General features: G+C 51.5%; 1 protein-coding gene across 1 annotated transcript in view; it reads right to left on the bottom strand.

Moving 5' to 3' along the window:
• Positions 1 to 3,161: 3,161 nt before the first annotated feature.
• The window catches only part of LOC116940368 (protein transport protein Sec24A-like), a 28,711-nt gene continuing 10,419 nt past the window's right edge, over positions 3,162 to 21,453 (bottom strand). Inside the window, exons 6-26 of the mRNA XM_032950141.2 lie at positions 20,399 to 20,458; positions 18,618 to 18,653; positions 17,239 to 17,378; positions 16,666 to 16,838; positions 16,057 to 16,159; positions 15,241 to 15,367; positions 14,455 to 14,564; positions 13,558 to 13,670; positions 13,136 to 13,254; positions 12,517 to 12,572; positions 11,949 to 12,146; positions 11,595 to 11,718; positions 11,000 to 11,158; positions 10,505 to 10,678; positions 9,861 to 9,971; positions 9,175 to 9,350; positions 8,866 to 9,003; positions 8,326 to 8,430; positions 7,698 to 7,790; positions 7,050 to 7,156; positions 3,162 to 6,628 (exon numbers count right to left, since the gene is read on the bottom strand). Coding sequence (XP_032806032.2) covers positions 6,514 to 6,628; positions 7,050 to 7,156; positions 7,698 to 7,790; positions 8,326 to 8,430; positions 8,866 to 9,003; positions 9,175 to 9,350; positions 9,861 to 9,971; positions 10,505 to 10,678; positions 11,000 to 11,158; positions 11,595 to 11,718; positions 11,949 to 12,146; positions 12,517 to 12,572; positions 13,136 to 13,254; positions 13,558 to 13,670; positions 14,455 to 14,564; positions 15,241 to 15,367; positions 16,057 to 16,159; positions 16,666 to 16,838; positions 17,239 to 17,378; positions 18,618 to 18,653; positions 20,399 to 20,458 — 2,537 coding nt within the window. The 3' untranslated portion in view covers positions 3,162 to 6,513. The remainder of the gene's footprint in view (positions 6,629 to 7,049; positions 7,157 to 7,697; positions 7,791 to 8,325; positions 8,431 to 8,865; positions 9,004 to 9,174; positions 9,351 to 9,860; positions 9,972 to 10,504; positions 10,679 to 10,999; positions 11,159 to 11,594; positions 11,719 to 11,948; positions 12,147 to 12,516; positions 12,573 to 13,135; positions 13,255 to 13,557; positions 13,671 to 14,454; positions 14,565 to 15,240; positions 15,368 to 16,056; positions 16,160 to 16,665; positions 16,839 to 17,238; positions 17,379 to 18,617; positions 18,654 to 20,398; positions 20,459 to 21,453) is intronic.

Genomic DNA, 21,453 nt, shown 5'->3' with positions numbered 1-21,453 from the left:
ATTAAGCCACTAGGCTTCAAATGTAAATTGCAATGTCTGAACACGTGTGATTGCGTACAGTACACGGTACAAAACAATCATGTGTAGTACGTAGATCGATTGGTGACGCTGCTTAATGTAAATTGCTATACAAATGGTTTAAAATAATATATAATCGATAATAAATACTGAAAGACCCAAAGAATATAATAAAAATCGGTGACGTTTCGGGAAATATCCATTCAAGGCACATGCATAGCGAAGAGACCAGTGGATTTATAAGAGAGACTGCAGCACACAATGGGGCCTGATGAAAATGAGATATCCTCGCCGTGGCTCTTAGAGAGTTTCAACGTGGCCCTGTTCGTGCAGTGCACAGCACGGGACAGCGGGAGGCAGCAGCGAGCTAGAGAGTGCCGCGCCCTTGGGGCTGGGTGGGTGGGGGGCGGGCTTTAATTACCGTACCCGCGTTAATTTGTGTCCAGCCACTCGGTTCAACAAACGGATGTGTTTAACACGTGGCGAATGTAGCGGCCTATAATGGCTGGGGGTGTAAGCGTGCCAACTCGTTACAAATGAATGGTAAACATTGAATCTTCTTGCGTGATTTGATGCTGGCCCTTTTGTTAAAATCGATGTTTAACCGTAAAATGTGAAATGCTTCCGATGACAGGACGGCAAACATTCCTGCAATCTCAAGCAGCACTTTTAAATAGCGTATCCATCACTTTTATAAAGTTAATGTTTACCCAAGAAGTCGATGTCCGTATTAGCTGGGCGCGGGTGTCTCCTCACGTGTCCTGTAAACCGCTGTGAAGGCAGTCGCCAGGGTTGGTGGATCACACAAATGTTGCTAAAGTCCCTTCCCAGAGAAACCACGTGTCACGGGGCAATGTTCGATCCCCATACACCTGGCGAGGAGTCAGTTTGGTTCACTGGTTCCTCCTGGCCAGCCAGGGTATGACGTCTCGACGCAAGTGTGATCTGCCAACCCCATGATGATGATGTTGCTACCTGGCAACCCTTTTGCACAATGCATTTGTCCTCTTCTGCCATTGAGATATTCTTCTTCGCATAATGTCCCGTGTTTTGATATCTCAGAGATGGCAAGCCGAGACGATGATGCAGCCACGTCTCTTGTTCCCAATGTCCCTCGCGCTCCATCTCCTCTGCGCGTTCAGCAGTTTGATGAACACGATGCGGTGTTGGGTGCAGACTAATTTCCACATGGAATGGCTAGGCACATTACAAATAGCCCACAGCCCATGGTGATACATATATAGATACTGGATGTGGTGTGCCGGGTGCAGTCATAATCCATGGTCTAGGTCTAGAAGCAGAGATTCCAGCTCCTCGCGTGGTGCAGACACGGTAGTGGGGAGCATCAAGTCCCGGTCGCCTCCACCCTTACCTGACCACGTGCCATTGTCACTTTTAAGACAATGCGATCGGAGTTCGTTAATTAGTCATCACGCAATCATTCAATTAAGTAGCGACGCTTCCGTGCAGTTAGGTTGTCGTAAAGTACAGTGAGTCTTTATTAGCAAGTGAGAACCGGTGAGAAGTCTCGTTTTCCAAGAAATGCCTTGCTGTGTACGTGGCAGTGCAAGAACGTGGATGTTTTAATCTCGTTTGCATGTTGCCGTGTTGCGATATCTGCGAGTTCTTGTGCTCCTGTGTATGTGCTTTTCGGTAGCATGCTTATGACCAGATCCGGTTTGGCAGCAGAGGTCTCACTCCGAATCGGTTGGGCAGCTTTATATTTTAATCAGCTGCGTAATGTTGTGTGGAAGTTACCACGTCTGTCGCCCCACACGAAGCTCTGGGTCTTCTCGGTCACAGCCTTCCTTCTCTCCGTTCTCTTTTCTGGGTCACTTGGAACCCTCCAATGGAATATTTGCGCTGGTTTGAAATCTTCAGGCTGGCCTGCCTACGATCAATCCTAGGTTGAACCAGGCTGAATTGTGAGCTCACGAATCCGTGGAAGGCCTGGACACATTCCCATCAATGAGCTCCTCTGGCGGGCAAGACTGTGTTGGCTGGGTCATGTAGCACGCATGCCCAGCCACCGCATGCCCAAGTAGCTTGTTTGGCCGGACGGCGAGGGCTAAACTAGTACGACAGGGGCTGGAAAAGAGATGGACTGATGCGGTAGATGATGTGGAGCGGAGTGGAGTTGCCGATGACTGGTATCAGCGGTTTCAAGGTTGGCATCTATGGAGGAGGCTCGTGAAGGACTCTGCGACTAGGCAGTTGGAGGCAGTCTCCCTCCAACAACAACGCAAAGGAGATTATCGACGCTCCCAACGAGCAGAGCGCCAGGCGGCTAAAATTCTGCAAGTTGGCACAGTGGAGGGCACAGGTTTAGTATCTGCCAGTCATCCGAGTCGGTCAACCTATGGCACCTGGATTTGTCCCGTGACCTCCTGTCAGCCAGCCTTCAACATTTCACGTGGCCTCCGAGTACACCTAGCCTGGCACAAGCACCGTGGTGACGTCACCAGAACTTAGTGGCCAATGGCGGCTGTTGTGGGGAGCGGTCGTGTCGTTAGGGCGCTGCACTTCAAACCCAGCTACCAGTTCGATTCCCGATTACGGCCAACACGAATGCCAAATATGTGAATCAGTCCTGTGGTTCCCCGAGGTCAACTCGGCCTCAAATCACGAATTGGTGCGGTGTGTAACATCAGCACTGGGGAGGAAATGAGTACGCGTGTGTGTCCCTTGCCGCATACACACACCCCGTACAGCCTTAACAGACTGTTGGGGCAAATGCTGTTAGAGAGCACCTATTAAGGCAGACACGACACACAAGCGTGGGTGGCCTGCACCACACCCGACCGCCTTTGTTTCACTGATTGTATTTTTTCGATTGAAAGCTTTCGTGACTGTTTATACACCGCACCAGGTACTCATTTATGCACCAGGTACTCATTTAAGGTTGAGTCGACCTCTATAGGGAGGGGCCCAAGGAGCGGTTCAGATATTCGTCACTGATGTCGGCTATGAGTGGGAATCTAAATCCAATCTCACCACTGTTTGTAGCACACTGCACTAACGACTACACTACCGCTCCCCACACACGCACGCACAAATCCTCTCACATTCTCTCCCACACTCCATACAGCGCACACCGTGACACACGCCCATCCAGTACAAACGCACTGTGGTATGGCCGCAGATCGTACAAGCAGCTTGTTTAATAATTCATACATTTGAAGCATAGTAAATCTTAAATCACGCTCTTTGTTTGCGTCTCTTCTATTATAAAGTAATATCTTAACAGTACGTGAATCGTAAAAAGCCACCGCCATCTGAGAATGACAGCAGACTAATAAGGGAAGCCACTGCAGTCCGCTCTCAACCATCGCTCGTCCCCGAGTCTGTGACTGAACACGCAGCGCGATGGGGGGGGGGGGGTGTCTCGACACGCGCTGCTGCCTGGGTCAGCAGCTGGATTGGCGGTGGAGTTCAGGGCCAGGGGTTCCAAGCACGATTGTGCATTCGTTGTTTGCAGTGGCAGCTCATGACCTCAGCTAGAGGAGGTCGCAAACTCCACCCCGGGTTTTCAAGTCTCACATGGCAATTAGTCAAATGAGGCCAAACCAATTTCACTTGTGGGTTACACTTGTGGTGGTATAACTTTAGCGGTTCCAATTTGTTTACGTGGACATACCAGTGAATTTCGATAACCATTGGAAGTGGGTGGGTTATCACATATTTAACCCTTACGAGCCATATAAATAGTACATCAGTGCTACTCAAGGTTTGCTACCTTGGGGGGTACTAATTTATTACATGATGCGATCAGTTTTAAATCGTCAATGAATCTACCTGCACATGCCGCATCACCCGAGATTGTAAAACAGCGCAGAGCTTGCAGCCTCATCAACCTCGAGCTCTGAACCACCACCAACTTCTTAGAAATTCCAGGGGCGGGCCTGCTGAAACTGCAAGAGCCTCCCTCGCCCAATGTATGGAGATTAAATGTAAAATTGACGTTTACCAATGTTACATTTGCGAACGACTGACTGCAGTAACGCATGGCCAGTTTGGTAAATGCATCATGCTATGCATGACTCACGGGGATCGAGGTCCCAACACTGCCCCCCTCCCCCACGGAGTGCTGGAGACCAAGAACTCGGTGCGGCCGTGTGGCAATCGCCGACCCACAGTGGCACCACAATCGCCGGGGCAATGACGAGCGCCAGAATCTCCTGACCGTCGCATCGCAAAGCCAGTCAGCTGTGAGAGTTCATGGAAGCCGAGAGGAAACACACGTGTCCATACACGGGGCCACACGTCTGTCTCTCATCACCCACCCTGACCGCCAACCTCACCACTGTAGTAAAGTGGCAACCACCCCCCCCCCCCCCCCACGACTGAACAGATAAACCAGGTCGAGCGCTCAGGGAGCGCCCGACTCGGGGAGGATGGATCTGACCGTCACTCAAACCAGGGATGGATTTCGCTGTAGCCCGGACAACACGATCGATCCTCAAGACGCATTCATGTTCCCATTCATGCTGCGACAAGAAGCAGCCTTCACATGATCTCCCAACGCACACTGCTGAATTTACCTTCACAAGTGTCATCCCGCACCTCCGATTAGCACGGTTGGCTACGTACGAGAAAGAAGTTCAAGATACATACGTACATTCGTTTCCACACATCCGGTGTTTGTCTCTCTTTACATAGACTCCACGTGGTGGAAACCCAACACAGGAGCGTTACAGCCTCAGGACACTTGAGTTAAAGTTGCTTTTGGAAGTGCATTTCTCTGCTTTACATTGCCTCTTTTTTTTCAAGCAGCTATTTTTCTCCTTTATGAAATTCGTTTTGGGAATCTAGAGTTGATTTGTAGATGGGGGGGGGATGCTTAAACTGGCCCTTAAGAAATTACTTCACATTATTTCAATTGGATAGGAACACCGAGCTCTACTCGGATTAGCCACCTTATGCTGCGCAGTCCAAAGTTGCCGCACGTTCGTCATTTTGCTGCTGGGCGGCGAGGAAACACTTCCGGATGCAACCGGGACTAATGTTCCGAGGGCTTCACACGAGCGATTTTATATAAAATAAAAACCACAGTGGTGACAGAAGGTGGAGGTGACTACTTGAGAGGCACTCGCAGGATGTGAATGAATGGACACGTGGCTGCCTTGGCCTCGTTCGGGACTCGCGCGGTTTCGGGACTCTGTGTTCGCATCGAGTCCCTTTCGCAAAACTTTCGTGAGAACCGGCTGCATGGGAAACCAGAGACGCCAGCCGTGGCCTGCCCCCTCGCCGAGCCCTGCCCCTCATCCCTCTTGCACCGTCTTCGCTTGCTCGCCCGTCCGCCGCTGCACGACATCACGGAGATTACTCCTCACGGCCGTCGGCAGGATTGGCCGATACAAAGTGTTCCAAGTTTACCCAATTGCACCGGGTTAATCAACACGTGTATTTGTACACGTCTGCGCCCCTCGTCTGATCGAGTTTCAGCTTCATTTGTAAATCGATTGCATAAATACAGTCTACATTAATTCGTAACGCAACTCACGCTAGTTCGTGTCCCATGCACTGCTAATCGCTCACTCGCTTGCTCGCTCACACCACAGCCTGCCTCGCCCCGGCTGGCCTGGCTCGAGAGTTGCGCCGATAATCACAGCGATGCGCGGAACTCGTCAAGCACCACAGGTGTGCGCGCACGACCAGTCGGGCCCCCGCACCTCCCTCCCAGCTACTGCCCGATCTCTCTACTGCCGTCCCGCAGTTACACAGGCACGTGGAATATATCATCGTCGTCATCATCATCTAAACTTCCACCCCCCCTTACGCTCTGAAAACATATTTACGAAGCATTTTAAAGCGTCGAGATTAACAAACCGGAAGGCGGGCGATTCGCAAAAATGAAATTTCACACACTCGCATAACCAGCCTCCTCCTCCTCACCTTGCGAGGAACCAGTCAAGCGATGGTACCACCCGGTGGTGAGATAAGAAAAACCAACAACATCCGCACACCGAAACACACCGTAGCACATCCGCACCTCCTCTTGGGCACACGCAGGAGAGCGACCTCGCTCGACACAGCAACAGGGCTGGGCCCCCCCCCCAATTCGGCACAGACTCCACTGAAGGCGGCGCCTTATTTACAAATTTCTTCCGCGAATCACGCATGCCAGTTACTGGTTAATTAGTCCATTTGTTCACTCGTTTGTAATTTTTGCTTATTCAATATAAAGTGCTAATTTACTGCACTTTTCAACTGGACCAGTGAGAGGCGAGCGGGGCCCGACTGAGTCTGTGGGCGGTGGACCCGGTAACCCGGTGACCCGGTGACCTCCACGAATCCTGGCCACCCGCTCCGTGGTGCCCTCCTCCCGCGAGGCACGGAGACGTGCAGGGCGCCGCTCGGTCGTCGCGAGCCCCGCACCGCCGCAGGACCGCGTGTGGGAGCGAGAAGGGCGGGGGAGGGGGCGGTCGGGGAGATCGGAGCGGCGGTGCCACGGTGGGGGAGCGCGGAGCGCTGTGCCGTTGCCGGCGGGGGCCCTCACTTGCAGACCTGCTGCTGAACATGCAGCAGGAGCTCGTAGTAGGACATGGCGGACTCCGTGCGGTCCTCCACCAGGCTCTGCACGAAGGCCGAGCGGCTCGCACCGTCGTCACTGGCGCGGCGGTGGCGCAAGTAGGACACGGGCGCACACGAGCGCACGCGCATGGGACACACGCACAGAGACGAACATTAATTAGCCATACGTGCAAATCCCGGCCCGGCTGTTTACTTTAAGCTCATTAACAAACAACTGCTTCACTTAACATTTTCCGAAGTGAAATAAGACTGGGTGAATATAAACATTTCGATGTTGAACGTTATCAGCAGCAGTGGCTAAAGAAGGGGGATATAACGTGAAGAAACGTGAGTGGAACTGGACAGGACGGAGTGGAGACTCGTGTTGGAGTGGCAGCCGCAGGAGAGAATGGGGCCCAAGAAGAGATTCAATCAACTCGTGAGATATGGCAGCGGCTTGAGGACACATTCATCCAAGTGGATCGATCGTGGCTGCTGACGATGCCGTAATTACTCACCGAATGATCTGCAGTGGCGGGGGGAAGGCCCGGTGGCGCCGTAGCCACGACACGAAGGCGCGCACGCGCTCCGATGCCGCGTTGGGCAGCTCCGGCAGGGACCATTGCTGCAGGGATGCACAAAGCACACACACAAACACGTGTCACACACATACGTACACGTGTTACATACAGAAGACTTCACACAATATGTAATTTCAAACACAATGAAGGCGGACGAGCACAGGCAAAAGGAGGAGGAACTCAGTGGTGGGATTACACAATGGAGTGGACTCCACTCAGCATGGGCAACTTCGCGAGAGGCACTCACGGACCGTCCATCTCCAAACCCATACCTTCTTCTTCGTCCCATGACTGATCTTGATGTAGAGCAACAGCTCTAATTGTATGTTTAGGTGCTTGAGCACCTAAAGATCTGTTCTGCGGTTCTGTTCTGGGTGGTGACCAGTCACCGCAAACTGTTCGTTTTCCATGTGTGGCCATGGTTTGTGCAGATGTGTATTAGGGGTTACGGCCCATAAGCTTCACGGAAGATCAAAGCCAAGGATCTTCTGCGTCAGGTCTGAGAGTGATGGAAGGATGGACACAGGCGTAACTAGCTAGCGCTAGTGACGGCAGTAGGGGCGCGGGTGAGCCATCGATTGTTACCGTGTTAGTCTGGATGGCTGCGACGTTCTGCACACCCAGCACCTCGTGCAGGAAAGCCAACCCGACGCCCCTGCCCACCCACAGCTGCAGTACCTGGACACACAAAGACAAAGATACCCTGTATAGCCTTAACAGACTGGTAGGGCAAGTGCATTCAGCGATCAAGGCCTGCACGGCACACGAAGCAGGTGGGTGGCCAACAGCATGCCCAGCCACCTTTGTCTCCCAAGTGGTGATATTTACACACCACACCAGGTACTCATTAGAGGCTGAGTTGACCTAGTGGAGGCCATAGGACCTGGTTCAGATAATCATCACTGGCGTTGGCCATGAACAGGAATCGAACTTGGGTCGCCAGGATCGTAGCGAAGCGCACTAATCACTACACCACTGCTCCCCACACGCGCACACACGCACACACATGCACACATCCACACGCATGTAGATGACCCCCATACAGTCTCACAAACCATAGCAACGAACGGCATTAGTGAGCACCTATCAAGACCAGTACCCCGCACGACAGGTACACCTCGGTGTTAGATCGTGGTTGGGTGAGAAGCGCGAGTGTAACGGTGGTGACGCGTGCTGGCATGGCAATGTGCAGGTGGCGCCCGTGCCAACTCACGGTGCCCGAGTCGAGCAGGAAGGCTCCGTCCCCAGACAGACGCTCGGCAGACAACTGCAGCACCGGCGGCTGGGGCACCAGCACGTCGCCCTCCATCACCCCGCCCTGCACACGCCATGAACGCAGAGGTGCCCCACACGTAGAGTCTTTGAGAGACTGTTGGGGAAAATCTTGTTCGTGAGCACCTATGAAGGCCAGCATGGCACACGAGGGGTTTGGGTGGTAAGCACAAATCTCGGCTGCCTTTGTCTCTCCAGGGCTCATGTTTATACAATGCACGAGGCACTATTTTAAGGCCGAATCGACCTATACAGCAGGGGGCACCCCTGGACCGGTTAAAATATTCGACAATTTTTATTGTCCGTGAGCGGGAATCAAACACGCGTGGCTGGATTGGTAGCGCAGTGCGCTATCCATGGCACTACCGCTCCCCACACGGACACACGAACGCACTTCCCAAGTGGTGTGACTAGCTCTGTGGGCGAGGGGGGGTTGTAGGGCGGGGGGGGGGCAGGGGAGGTAAGGGGCAGCTGCCCACACCTTTTCCGTGAGGTTGTCGACGCGGTAGAGGCTGGGGTGCACAGCGAGCATGAGCTGGCCCAGCGGCTGGTGTTTCATCTCACACATGGCAAACGCTCGTTCATCCAGGCGCACGCTCTTTCCCGAGCCAAACGCTTTCTGGAATGAGAAGACGACCGAAGTTAGGATGCGGCAATCGCCATCGTAGAAGCAGTGGGGGTGGTACTTCATCAACACTTACGGCTGTTACATTTGCTGCCCCACACTCAAAAGGCACACCGCCCACCCGCCCCACGGTTCAGCGCCGACACCCTGCAAAACGCCTCCCACCTGCTTCAGCAGCGCCAGCGCGTAGAGCGGCAGCAGCCGCAGGCCGTGTGGCGCCGTGAGCCCAGACTGCGCAGGGCCGCCGCCCGAGCCCCGGTACGCAGCCAGGAAGTCCACGGCGGCGTTCACCAGGGCGTCACGTGCGTCGCTCAGGCTCGACGAGAGCGTGCGGTCCACCGCTACACGCGTACACAACGTGCACACAAAGATCACCCGGGTAGACTCTCAGAGCATATCGGTGCAAGTGCCTTTAGTGAGCACCTGTGAAGGCCGGCATGGCACACCAGCGGGTGGAAGCGTGGCCATCACCAGGCCAGCCTTTGCCACCGCTCTCGAAACGCAACAACCGCTGCGATTCGCCACGAAGTGACGGCGAAGTCACCGCAGCGCTTACGCCAGACTAGGGCCACTTTGAGGCACGTGAAACATCAAAGGATCACTGGCAGGAGGTCACGGGACAGACCCAGATATTATGAGTTAATTGACCGAGATGACTGGCAGATACACCACCCACGCTTCCCACGGTACCAACGACACACCAACACGTGTCCACGCGTGCATATGCACACGCGTGCCCTGGAACCAAGAGCGCTGGCAGAGTCGGTATATTCACTTCGCCGGAGCGAGTGTGGATGCCGTGCTTAAGTCATGGGGGGGCAGCATCTGTGGGGGTGCGCCGCGGGCCTCACCCATCTTGGCGAGGAGCGCCGTGACGGCCTGCACGTCGGCGCCGGCGTAAATGTCGACGAGCGTCGTGACCACGGGCAGGCACAGCGTGTGCACGCGGATCCGCCGCTCGCCTGCAGGGTGCCGCGAGACCACATTGGCAAGAGCAAATAAATAAGCGTGATCGCACAAACATTAACAATGAAAGGTAACCGCAACAATTATCGTACTCATCCTGTTACAATCCCTCACGGTCCAGTGCTGCTACCATCCATCACCATGCATCCATCTCTTACACGTAAACTGATCTCGTCGCTCTCCATCACCAGTCTCATCCGTTGGCCATCAATCACTATCATGATCCCATTTAAGCGATGCGTCTTGGTCCAAGCAGATTTACTTATATTGTCAGTAAATGTGACATCTCAGATTGGTGCTTGTTTCTTAATCCATGTGTTCCTCTTTCAAAATTATGGTGTAACTCCAAACATGCTCCAATCCATACTTCTTTGCAAATTTTGATCAAGTAATCTTGGTTAAATAAAGACCAGCGAATTTAAATCAATGAGACAGAGCGCAGGAGCGAGAGGCACGGGTCAACGTAACCTGGATGGCCTCCCCCATGTCCCCCACCGCACGTCACGCCCCTGGCCACGCCCCCGCGCACCCTTGCTGGACGTGTAGAGCAGCGCCGCCTGGAAGGAGACGGTGGCGGCGTCGCCGAGCGCTTCCTCGATGGAGACCTGCACGGCGAAGCCGGCGTCCGGGTTGACGTTGGGAAGGGAGAGGAGGTCCGTGGAGCGCACGAAGAAGTTCCCGTGGAACGTGTGGATGGAGAGGCCTGGGTGGCGGCACGAGAGCAGCGCACCACGGTCACGCGTCCCGCCTCGCGTCCCTTGGCCCCGCCACCGCAAATCTCTCCTCTCTATGGCCACCCCAAAATCCTTCATCTCAAAAATTCCAGATGATCCTCGCCCGTAACCCATAGACGTGATCGTATGAACCAATACTCCTGATCGTTTCACTGGCTCCCAATCCAATTCGGGGTAAATTTTCAAAATCGCACTCTGCCAACAAGATTCTCCAAGGGAAAAAAACAAAAGAAAGCAGAAAATAACGACTCGAGACACCAACGATGATAGCGATGACAAGAACCGCTCACCCTTGGTGCAGCGAATCCTCATAACGGCCTCGAAACCGATTTTGCGGGTGAGGTAGCGCTGCAGGTCGCTCCGCAGTCGTTCCAGCTGTGCTGGCGCGTGGACGGGATGCGGGGACGGGTAGTAATAGACGGCGCCCGAAGAGAACCGCGATATGCAAGCTGCACGCGACAATCGAGCGCACGTACACACGCACCCGTGGTCAACAACAACAACAGCCGCCAGTTGTCACTACGTGATGGTGATGTCACCACAGCGCTTGTTCCAAGCTTGGTGCACTTTGAGACCATGTGGCGTGTCGAAAGCTTGCCAAGCAGGTCACAAGATAGCCCCACGTGGGTTAACAGACCTCGGGGGGGGACTGAGATGACTGGCGGACGCACCGCCTGTTTTAGCCACCTAGCTCTCTGCTCATAAGGTCACAAAACCATAGGTTGGCGAGTTACAAGAATGAAAGTGAACATTGCTCAGGTGAGTATCATTCGTCTAGCCATGAGGTCGTCTCCAAGAAACGGTGACAGCATCGGTGTGACCAGCTCAAAAGAGCACCCAGGGAGTGCGATATGCGTCAATGTGGGACTGCCCGGGGACACTCACACAGCGTAGCGAGGTCGGCGTACTGGCTGCTGAGCAGGAAGAGATCAACGGCCGTCTGCTGCGCCGAGCAGTCCAGCGCCAGCTTCTTGTAGAAATCGGTGACTGGAGAGAGGCCCTCGGTGCCCTGACCAAACACACGCACGCACACGCACAACGCCACGACCCACGCCGCGTCGATCACCACTCGCTCACACATTCACTCGCTTGCCCTCTCATGTATGGAAACTTTCAGAAGCTTTGGATGCTGTAGATGAGCGCGATGATGATGATGATGTTGCTGCCAAGGACAATGATGACACTGCTACTGTTTTTGCCAATGCTGATGATGAAGACCACGATGACAATGGGACACACCTTGGCCCCGACCTCGCGTGGCTTGAGGGCGCCGGGCCCCACTGAGGGGAGCTGGCTCTGGAAGACGGTGACTCGGCCTCCGGTCGCTCCCAGCAGGCTGTGAGCGGCCTGCAGCGCGGGCCCCAGGGCGCTCTGTGTCTCGCGCTCTGCCCCACTCGGGAACACGGTCGGCAGAGACTGCAGAAGCTCGCGGAACAGCTGGGGAGAGAACAGCGCGGCAAGAGTAAGAGCCACGCATATGGCATGATTCTATAACGCTCTACAACATACGTTTGTCATTGCGTAATGAAATAATCTTGTGATGACACATAATGTTAGCCATGCATTGAGTGGTGAGGTGAAACCATTTAGCACTGGTTATTACTGCAAATTTAGGTAAGGCTTTGATTATGGGTTAACTCCTTAATAGCAACACAACCTTAAACAAAAACTGATTGTATATCCGATCATCTTAGAATGAATTATTGTGCCCCCACTGTTACAGACAGCCAGAACTAACGCACGAACGCTTTCCCCCTTCGTTACTAAATGACGATGGCTGGGCCGGCTTGGCTTTGATGACACTCACCTCTTTGCTTTCCTGCAGGTTCACAAGGAGGCCTTCGGGGCTTGGGATGAACACATCTGCATGGAACACACGACGGAAAAACGCGCAGTCTCACCACTCCGACCGCCACCATCACGAAAGCAACGACGAGACCACCAAACGGCTCCAAAAGCACATTTTTTTCCCGCGTGGAATAGTTTGCTTGTCCATTCATTCTTGTTAGCAAACGAGCTGGTACACGGTTCGTCTCAAAGAGCAGTAAATTTCACCGTGTCTGTGCGTGCGTGTGTGCATGGGCCCTTACAAAACTTAACTGTGGAACTCATTCCCCAAGCCAATCGGGTACTCAAAGAGTCCATTAATGTGTTAAAACAATATTCTAAACGCTCTTTGTTTTGAATTATACAGTAAGACCTTGCTTAATGCGTGTTCACACAACGCGTTTTCGCAATAATGTGGTTCTCCCATGAGGGAACATTTTCCGCGGAATGCGCCCGTTATAACACGGAATGAGTTATTGTGTCTTATACAGTGCTTTGAGACCGTTAATGAAAGGTGCTTTATGAAAATAAATATTAATATTTCTTCTTATTACTCAGGGGTCCGGGGGAACGTTGCCTTTGTTTGTGTGGGTGCATACCGTCGATGTCAGTGACCACCACCATCTGTGGCCGTGCCTGCCCCTCCTGCAGGCTGTAGAAGTGGATCGCGCTGTCAAACGTCACGATGCCCACCTTCGTGCGGCTGTCGCCCGGTAACCTGCGTCAGCACGTGGTTAGGGGGGGGAACTCGTGACGACGAGGCCTCTACCATGGTAACAATAGGAACCAAAACACTTTGAGGAATCATATGAGTTAAGTTTCACTTGCAGATAGACTGCGCTTCATCAATTTTTGATAGGCCTTTTATAAAGGTCGTCCAGTACAACCGCCCTCTTATCGACACTGACACTTGTAACTTGCGATGGAACCTCTATTGGTTTGTCGGTTCCCCCAGGAGCCATGCACGACCGCGCCAGGCGACTGACAGATGCACACACACAAGCACACAGACACCACACACCTGTCCAGGTGCTCCAGGATACTATTGCACACGACGGGCAGGTATCCGCACTCGACGGCATGGAAGGACACGTCCAGCAGGAAGATGTAGACGGCCGGCTGGGGCGGCCGCACCTGCACACGGTCATGCACGGACAACGAGCACGTGCCGGCCTCACCGTCCGCCCCTCGCCACGATCATCCGACGCCACGCGCTACTTCAAACGACCCCGACCCTGGCAAAGTGCTCAGCGGGCGAAAGGAATGGCTCTCTGTCACGGAGCAGTGGTCGGCATCGCCTATCGGCGTTGATAGACGCCCAGCGGCCGAACGGCCCGACGTTCCATGAGGCGGACCCCGCGCCTCGCCCAGCTTACCTACTGGGCTGACTGTCCTTGACCTGGCTACTGGGCCACATTGAAACATACAAAGACAAACCCCCCCCATATAACCTTGTGAACAGACTTGGGGCAAGTGCTGTTGAGCAACTGTGAAGGCTGACAAGGCATATGAGGGGGTGGGTAGATGACCAGTACCATGACTGGCCACCTTTGTCTCCCTCGTGGCATTGTTTACACGTTGCACCAGGTACTCATGAGGCTCAGTCGACCTAGTGGAGGCCCAAGATTGGTTAAAATAATCGTAACTGGTGTTGGCCGTGAGCGGGAATCAAACTCGGGTTGCCGCGTTCATAAAGAGCATTGCACTAACTGCGCCACCATTCACCACACTTATCCACACAAACACAAAGACCACAGTGCTGGTCAACACAAGCCAGCACACAATGCGATACTCATGTCCTTCATGGTCACTCCAGTCGTACGCCTTGAATGGCGGTATCGATGTTGCACGTTTGCTCACATCGCCCAGCACTGCCGTGTAAACCCTCGACATAAACAGACCCCACACCCCTGCTCACCATGTACTCAGAGGGAGCGATGAACTCAATTGTGGCGTTGCGGATTTCGGGCCGCTTCTGGGGTTCGCCATACGAGCGCGTCAGTGGGTTGTACATGAAGTCGTCCGGAACTGATGGCAGGGAATAAGCACAAGCATGGAGTTTTTATTATTTGTTAGACTGCGGTGAACAGTAGCGCCGACTTAGAGGCTATGGCCTCAAGGCCCCTTTGTCAGGCCACTGCTGGGCAAATGCCGGGCAACTAGCGAAACGGGATCATCCGTGTAACAAATCAAATCAACTCAAAGGTGATAATAGGGTTTTTTCCTTTTCTGGCAATAAAACAGGTGTTAAGATGTTAAAAAACCAAACTGAAACCTTTGCAAGGAATCATGTCTGCATTAACCACATATACATGTGGTGAAAATGAAAAACTATGCTCTGACAGTATGTGCATTGTCTTTGAAACTGACAATGCACATACTGTCAAAGCATGTTTTTTCGTTTGCATTTTCACCACATGTATGTGGTTAATGCAGAAATGATTCCTTGCAAAGGTTTCAGTTTGGTGTTTAAACATCTTAACACCTTTTATATTGCCAGAAAGGGGAAAAACCCTATTATACTAATTCAATACTGGCAAAGGAGGTCTCATGATGCAACTCCAAGGTATTTGGCAATGCATTTGCATACCCAGTTGTACGAATCCTACTGAACATATTCGTTGCAGACATACGACTTGACTGATGCGTTGCGAGCATCGCAACCGGCTTTTAATACGAGAAGCGTTACGCGAGCGGCGCCTACCTTCGTTGACGCGGAAGCACAGGTTGCACTTCCAGCGGCGCTGGTCGATGAAGGTGACGAAGGGGTTGATGTAAGTACGGCAAGCGCGGCAGCGCACGATGGTACTCGCGGTAATCACCGGCAGCTGCTGCTTGCGCCGCGCAAACGAGGGGGGACGGAGAATACAAACGGCACGCGGGCAGAGTGAGGGTGGGTGGGGCATGGCGCCAAGTGGGACGTACATCGTGAGCACGAAAAACACCAAACGGAGAATGTAAATGCGATTAAACGGAGCGCAAAATCACACAATACAATATACATACAAAAATCTTACAGTACATTGCAAAAATCACAATTTTTAAAAGCAATTTAGCACCCAATCTACAACAAAACATAGAACATAACCCACAAAAAAATCATCACTTAACATACAACCCACTAAAGACACACTGCATCACATAAACACAACATAAAAAGACATCAAAAACCAAAACAAACAAAAATATCAGTTCCCAATGCAAAATATTAAACAGAAAGACACTCATCACAATACACAACACCACAATAGACAACACGGATCAAAACACACAAACAAGACAGACCACATACAACAAAGCACAACACAACATACAACACACGCTACATCATAAAACACACACACACACCAATAACACACACACGAGCGTGTTAAGAAACGCGAGTCACACAATCGAATCCACGTGGCGTGCCTGATGCTGCCGCTGGCGACTGTACGACGCGTTGTTTTTGTCCCAGTTTCTCAGAGTCTCCAGCTCGTGGGCTCCGGCAGGAGTGGTGTTGGCAAGAGGGAGCGCTCACCTGCAGGTCCTTGAAGGGGTGCAGCAGGAGACCCAGCGGAAGCTTGGCCTTGCTCAATAGGCTTGGCGTCTGTGGTATGTTGGTCAGCGTGCAGCGGAAGATGCTGCCAAACGCGCACAAGGGAACGTATGTGTCAGCGTGGATGTATTAAATGCACGTTCAGCGCACGTGCGCCAATCTGTTGATCCACTCCTGGATGAGGGCCTCTGCGCGCCGTGATGAGTTGTGTAGGTTATTTGAGGATGCTTTATCAGGCCGCTCAGTCTGGATTTGCTCGTGTTTCCTTGCTCTGCACATTAACCGAGCGGCTACGGTTCAAAGCAATTTAATTTTACGCAAAGTTGAGTTGGGGAGTTTAACACGCAGGCTTTCGCGACCAATATCATCCATAATAGAGGTTTTTTGGTTAATTTACACGATCTAATCCAAAAAACCTCTAATATGGTTGAGTTGGGGAGATGCCATAGATGGCACTACAATGTACAATCAATGTCACACCCAGCTTCCCTGACAGGGGCACATCTCTGCAACAAGTTACTTGTACATGTGAGCTCTCTTAGCAGGCTGGCTTGACCGGCTTAGCGATACACGTGCCCTGTCACTACTTACTCAGGATGGCAGTTGCGCTGCTGCATGTCGGGGTGGAGGTTGGGCTTGGGAGGTTCCACCGGCGTTGGGGGAAGGATGTTCCTCTCTTGAAGCAAGTTGACTGGCCGCAAGCTCTCAGGTTGGACCGACAACCCCCCCATTGAGGAGGACAGTTGGTTGGGTCCAAAAGCAGTCTGCAGATATTGACGACAAATTTTACATGCACTGTAAGCACAATAAAACCCATAGAAATACAACCGATTTGTGAACATCATTATAACCCTGAATCAGGGAAACCCATGGGAATCACTGCAAGGTGAACCATTAGGTACCAATTGTTACACAGCCTCGCAGGAGCGCATTTGCCGCTTTTTGCGGCTGAATTAACTGTAAAAAAATACACTGCTTCTACATTACAGTAGACACTGTGGCCTTAAAGAAAGTATAGAATGGGTGACGTCTCAGCCAATGGCCCTCTGTCAAAGCACAGAGAGAAGCCAGAGAGGTAGAGTGTCTGCAAACGCAGCAGCAGCATCACTAAATTATTTGTTTATGAAGGTATCCAGACTCCTGGCGTGGGAGAGCATTACACACCTGTGGGTACTGCGGAGGATAGCCGGACATGGCCGCGTTGTGGAAGGGGGCTTTCTGCGTAGCGTGCGGGTAGCCCTGCGGTCCGAAGCCACCACCACCACCTCCGCCCATGGGAGGTCCCGTAGGGGAATTTGGTGCCGCTGATAACAATGAAGACGATGATGATGCCAAAAACAACAAAGTAATGTCACATATGTCATAGACTTGCTCGTGCAACGCAATGATAGGCAGCTACGAAAATCGCTTGTCATTAATAAAAAAAGGTTATGACATTTTATCCACAGGTTTTGACGGCTGAAGATGGCAGTTCAATTCAAGAATGGGTACAAATTTTGATCATATGTTCTATCTCTCTGCCACAGCAATGGGTGTTGACTTTTTTAACAAGGGTGTTTTACAGATGCTGACGATTCAAGATCGCAAAACAGTTAAAAATTAAATAAATTGTTGTGACATTTGTACAGCAATCCCTATTCTATATTTGTCTGTATTCCATGAGTATTGTCGATATTTTGTGTTCCGTCTCATTAATAGCATTAGCTTAAAGGTGATATTACTGTATGTGATGATAAAAAATATATTTATATCCCTTCGTCCATCCACCACTAGATGAAGGCCTCACATATGTTGTTTGTCATGTATTATTTGCCCATACTTCACCAAGCTGATCAGTGAAGGTTAGTGACGTTAGCCAAAGCTAATAATTTAATTCAGATCAACATGTTCAGTGCTGTGCACAAACTACTGAACACACTGATCCCTTTATCCCATTTTGCATATAGTTTGCATAAAATTTGAATAACTTTGAAGACACTTTACACTGCTATTCAATACACATACATGAGTGTAAAAAAACATGAATTTGTCAGAGAAAATAAGGGAGCACGATTAAGATACCTGGATTTAAATCAAATTTCTATCAAACTCAATTGTTGACTAAACCAGCTTCTCCACTCCTGAGAATCTGGGTTCCAATCTGATTCAGCTGCAAATTACTACAGTGGATTCTGAAACTGTGAGTGTAGTCTCAACCCAGTGAAAGATTTCAGAAAAAAATATATAATCACGATAAATTTGGTGTAATTTCTGAGATAAAAAAATCCAAGCATTTCACTGCCATCTGATGGACATTCTTTGCAGGGTAAATATACATGTGAAAAAGCAGCCTAGAGAAAGCAATTCCAAAGTAGTTCTACGAACGCTGCTTTAGGGGCCGTTCCCTGACACAAGCTGAGAACGCTGCTTTCTTCCAGTTCCAGAAAAAACATTTATTCATCTCCTGACAAGATGTGGACCGCACGCACAAAATACATTTGGTCGTTTTTTGTGTTTATTACCATGCAAATGCATTCCCGTATCTGCATACTTAATGCTGTTACCATTATGTGTGAGAAGACCATGAGAGGCTGTGTCCCCTGTGAAACAGCAGACAGTGGGGAGGGGAGATATGGGTCGGTGGGTGGTTGTGGAGATGATGGTGGCGCTGGGGTACAAGGAACGAGTGCCACATGCACCCCTCGCTGCCGTAAGAGCCAAATAATTATGATCGTATTATCGTGTTCAAAGGCAGCCGCTATTGTTGCACAAATTAATGAATGCTTTCTGTTTCCCCTTCGCACTGATGTTGGCGTGGGGGAGAGGCCTGCTGCGATTGTACGGGCTGTTGCGTAGGTAAGGGGGGGCCCTTGCCCCCCACCCCACCTTGCAGGTAGGTTAATTGGGACAATGTATTTATGGGCAGTATACATAATTGGTTAATAATTAGAAGACCCAACATGGTGACTTAAGGTGTCCCTCCCTTTCCTCCTGGTTCCTAGCCCCAGAATTTCCCACTGCTGCATTGGTTCTAAACAGCACCGTACAATCAACTCACTTATGCACTATTTAAATGTACATCAGGTACAAGTACGGCAAAGTACGGCCCTGTGTTAATGCACTGCTGGATGGGGAACCTCCCCATGCATTGCGGATTGTGGGGGTTATTTGACCGTATTTGTTCAGTGCGGATTGGTTAAGGCAGGGAACAGAGATGAGGGAGTCGTAGCACAGTACAACACTAGATCTTGCAGCATTGTCCTCTGTGGAACACAACATAGGCCCCCGCGGCCGATAATGCCGGTCGTGCACAGTGGTCAACCACGCAGGCACCATCCAGGCTCAACCCTGCTTAGCAGCTTCCTAAATCTGCCGAGCAGTGGGTGCTTTCCAGGTGATTTGGCACAGGCGAATATCTATCAACAGTTTAAGAATAAATATACATCTCGCCACGGTGGTGAGATGTTAACTACCTTGCTGGTATACAGGAGGTCGTGGGTTCAAACCCAACCTTGACGCCTGCTGTATATTTGGAGTTTGCTCGCGTGGATTTTCTGTGGATCCTCCGTTTTTTTCCTCCACAGTTAGAAACACGCTTTGGACTATTTGGCTACTATAATTTTACAAATGATAAGCCACTTAATTTGTGGCCAGGTCACTTCTGAAAAAGAGGTACATAGCTCAGTGGGCCTAACTTAGTAAATTACCAACAAATTAATGTGGCGTTTGAGCTACCAAACCACCAATAGCAGCCAAACTGTGAAGAATTCACCCGGTGAAGAAGAGGCACCGCTTTGCCACCTCCTCACCACCCCCCAGGGAAGGCAGCGCCCGTTTCCAGGGCTGCAAGCTGCTGCTGTCGTCGTCCTCTAGAGGCTTGCACAGCGCACGGCGGCCAGTTCCGGCGCCGGTCGGGAAGCTCGCCACAAGCTGCGGCCGCTTGGTTGGCTAGCAGCAACTGGAGCTGGGCTCACCGAATAGTGAAATAATCGATCAGACAACCGATTATGAGTTTGATTACTTGAATAACACCAACATTGCTGGGGAGACGGGGACGGCGATGAAAACAATGCAGGTTGGGTGCTTCGAGGTGATTCGGCACTGGGTTGGGCCTGCTCAGTGCTTGTTGCACCGTACTTCTATGCTGCCACGTCTATGTTCCTCACTTTCACAAACCCACGCTGACCAGCGTGATGAACCACAATAAATTATAACCCCCGTGGACCTGCACGGGGTTGGGGAGACCCTCATCCAGCAGTGTGTTGATGAAAGAGCCGCATATGTGTACTATTGCACGTAACACAGCTGGCGGCAGAGTGCGACGCAGCGGGCAGAGCACGCTCACCGATGATGCCTCCGCCCTCCACGCAGTCGTAGTTGCTGAGGCTGGACGCGGAGTCACCATCTGAAACACAGACGCCATTTAATGGCAGCCAGCACCTTTAGGTTGGGGAGCCACACCGGGCCGTGTTTGTGGTGACAGCGTCGGCAAAGAATGTGCCGCCTCTAAGTGGTGACCGAGCAAACCAGGACGAGCACAGTGCTGACACTTTCCAGGTTGGAGCCTGCACTGACACCTAGGTATGTATGCATGCACATTGCACGTAGCCAACTGTGCTAATGGGAGGTGCAGAAGAAAGACACTATACAATTCAGCTTAGTAAGACACAATATACTATACAGCTTATTAAGACACAACATACACCGTGTACACACGGGTGTGCACCTATATACATACACACATAACGTGTGCATGTATATATGTACACATGAAGAGACACGCGCAGATACACAGACACGCATGCAGTGTACATGCAGACTCGGACAGCAAAGTGTACACGAAACGGAGATTGCTCACTCTGGAGCCTGCATAGCCTGCTGGGGCAAATGCTGTTTGCAAGCACCTATCAAGGACCAGTGAACAAATGTGTGGCACAACCAGAACCATGCCCGACAGCCTTTGTCTTCCCATTGCTGATTTTTAAACACTGCACTAAATATAAGACCCGAGTTAACCTAGGGGGTGGGCAGGACAAGTTCAGCAGTGGCCGGGAAATGAATCCGGGAAGTAACTGCGAATCCATGTGCCCTATAATAATATGACACAAGAGCTCCCACGTATAAAAACAACACTGTACCTGTCGTACCCCCCAGTGACTAGCCTGCTGAAATTAATCTTCGTGACAACGAACTCTCAAACGGCCAAGCTGCACAGGTGAGATAATCCGATCCAAGACTAGGCACGTACATGCGTGGACATGGGATCAATGTGCCGATCGCCGCACGCACGGCTCCCCTGCGCTCAGCAGCCAGTTCAGAAAATAAAATTCCAAACATCCGACCAACATCGGAGTTTGCCGCGCTTATTCTGCAGTGTGTGTTTGGGCTTGTACCAGAACA

This window comes from Petromyzon marinus, chromosome 8 (assembly GCF_048934315.1).
Source record: "Petromyzon marinus isolate PM22_M1 ecotype Great Lakes invasive population chromosome 8, UKy_Petmar_22M1.pri1.0, whole genome shotgun sequence".
NCBI classification, from domain to species: Eukaryota; Metazoa; Chordata; class Hyperoartia; order Petromyzontiformes; family Petromyzontidae; genus Petromyzon; species Petromyzon marinus.
Note: the sequence above shows the minus strand (reverse complement) of the source record. Positions and strands in the feature narration are given on the sequence as shown.